General features: G+C 38.6%; 1 protein-coding gene across 2 annotated transcripts in view; it reads right to left on the bottom strand.

Moving 5' to 3' along the window:
* The window catches only part of herc2 (HECT and RLD domain containing E3 ubiquitin protein ligase 2), a 91,168-nt gene that overhangs the window by 57,269 nt on the left and 31,381 nt on the right, over window positions 1-2,518 (bottom strand). For both annotated transcript variants that reach the window (XM_014014592.1, XM_014014593.1), the window contains exons 18-19: window positions 1,833-2,061; window positions 1,590-1,714 (exon numbers count right to left, since the gene is read on the bottom strand). In XM_014014592.1, the coding sequence (XP_013870046.1) occupies window positions 1,590-1,714; window positions 1,833-2,061 (354 nt within the window). The remainder of the gene's footprint in view (window positions 1-1,589; window positions 1,715-1,832; window positions 2,062-2,518) is intronic.

Below are 2,518 nucleotides of genomic sequence, written 5' to 3'. Positions count from 1 at the left end.
GAAAGAAAGAAAGAAAGAAAGAAAGAAAGAAAGAAAGACAACAGTGGTGGATGACTGAAGAATAATTTCCATCCTGAAGAGAAACTCCTTCACAACAGCCAACCAAATATATAAAGTCTATATTTTTGCCTGTAAACTGAAACCACGAGTCAGATATATTTGGTCTGTAAAGAGGAGGCTCTGAACACAGAAATATCTCCTTGGCATAGGGATGATGTCACAGGTGACTCCTGGCACAGCTTTATCAAGCATGTTGCTGGTGCATTTGAAAGTCAACATTGTTGAGTTTATCAAGAATATTATAATGTGTTTAATAGGATTTCTAGCAGAAAGAAAATAAACAATATTATTTTAGTGAGAGTTTGGTCTGTTATTAATTTATTAAGGTAATGCAAATGCTAAATGGATCAGCAAAATGTTAGTTTTGCTATTAGCAGGTTAGAAGATGAGCAGAAATGTGCCTACCTCTGTTTTTAGGAACAATCATATTTTTTGTTTAATTAGATACAAACCATAGAAGATCCAGGCCTATCTGAAGACTTGTGCCAAAGATAGTCATTTTCTTGTTGACATAGTCTACTATATATTATTTAGCTACTCTTTTGTTGTCTGGGCACACTTTATTGTGGGAGAAGGACAACTGAAGGAAGCGTCCTATAAAGGGATGCACAATATATCAGCATTAGCATCGGTATCAAGCGATATTGGTCATTTTTTTTAGAATATCGGTATCGGTCCAATAAGTAAAACTGGAACGATATTAATGTCCAATATGGACGTCCTACTTTTTAGCTTTGTTTTTCTGTTTTGGGAGGGAAGATGGTTGGTTGAGTGGTATCTGTTTAATTGCGATAGTGATAGTGACGCTGCACAGCCAGGAATAACTGTAAGTAGAGCTGTGTCAGTGGTCTGGTCATTTTTCACAGTATCAAAAAAAAACACAAATGTGTTTGTGCGTATGTACTGTATTTATTCATGTATAATACTAGAAATTTAACCCTAAAAATCATCCATAAAGTGGGGGGATAGTATTTTAGATGAGTTATTGGTAAATAGATTTTTAAGCTTTGTAAGCTCAAAAAATGATCATCGTATTATACTCGAGATCATATTATACATGAATAAATACGGTATATATAAATAATTTGTGTGTTTGTGTAATATCGAAAAATATCGGTTATCGGCCAATAATATCTGATTTTGATATCGTCTGAAATTTTCGTATCGGTGCATCCTAGTCCTATAACATGTTGAGGAGTCCATCTGGTGGAGTACCATCAAAAATAAAACAAAAAGGCTGCATGAAGAATATTAAAACCTCTTAAATGAATACATAACAGCCCCATTCAAACTCTCCTTCTTCTAAACCTACAATGAGAATCTGCAGCAACAACTAACTTTCTTAAATCTGCGTTAAACAAAGGATTTTTGGTTCCTAGAAAACTGTTAAATCCAAGAAGCTGTTATTTTGAAGTTAAACATGGCTTATATTTAGACATTTTTTGTCAATAATGTGTTACTTCAACAGAAGAATACACAAAAGTTTATCACATTGTGCAGGAATCTCTCATGCATGTGAAAAAACTCACCTGTATCTCAGCAGTAATGGCTGCATTAAGCGCAGATTCTAACCCTCCGTCTGCCATCAAGCTGCTCACCAGCAGGTCGATCATGAAGCGTCGTCCGGGACTCACACTCATCTCATTTCCAGATGCTGGAAAACAAAATACACAATAAAAACATTGAATTCACTTCTAATTGTTTTATCAAAGTTAAAAGGAGTGGTACAACTTCTTGCGTGTGTTCTCTCTGATGTGAGGATTTGTTCTCACCAGCGTTGGGCAGCAGAGAGGACAGTGCCCTGGCTCGTTCCTCAGCTGTAGGCAGCAGCACTGACCAGCCGCTCTGCAGCACAGCCTGGGCAGCTGCTTGCACAGTGTTGAGCACACCGGCATTACTGGCCAGCATCACCACCGTTTGTTTGAGATTGTTGAGCAGCACGCTGCCAAGCCCCAAGCCCAGCTCCTCGGGATCCACCTGGTTATTGATGGCTGCGTGAAGCTGAGGACCAACAGGAAAGATGTGAGGTTAATTCAACAGCTAACAATAAACTCATTTTATATGAAGATACTGTGGCTTTCTTGAATTGATTTGACTCCAGAAGGTAATCAGTTGCAGATACTGTGATTACTTTCTGAGAGTTTGGTTAAGCTCCATCTGGTGATTCATGATAACACTTTCAGACACACTCGCAAGCACACACGTACACACACGTTTGTTCTTGAACCCCGTGGGAACCTTCCATTGACTTCCATTCATTTTTTTGGACTTTATATCCTAACCCTGACAATTTACCCTAAAATTAACCTCACAGGTACCTACCTACCTGACACTAAAACTTACCTAAACCTTGGTCCTAAACCTAACCCCACACCTGTAATTTGCATTTGGACCCATGGGGAACTGGCATTGGTCCCCACAAGGCTGCTTTTGTGTGTGTGTGTGTGTGTGTGTGTGT

Source organism: Austrofundulus limnaeus, unplaced genomic scaffold (assembly GCF_001266775.1).
Source record: "Austrofundulus limnaeus strain Quisiro unplaced genomic scaffold, Austrofundulus_limnaeus-1.0 Scaffold117, whole genome shotgun sequence".
NCBI lineage: Eukaryota > Metazoa > Chordata > Actinopteri > Cyprinodontiformes > Rivulidae > Austrofundulus > Austrofundulus limnaeus.
Note: the sequence above shows the minus strand (reverse complement) of the source record. Positions and strands in the feature narration are given on the sequence as shown.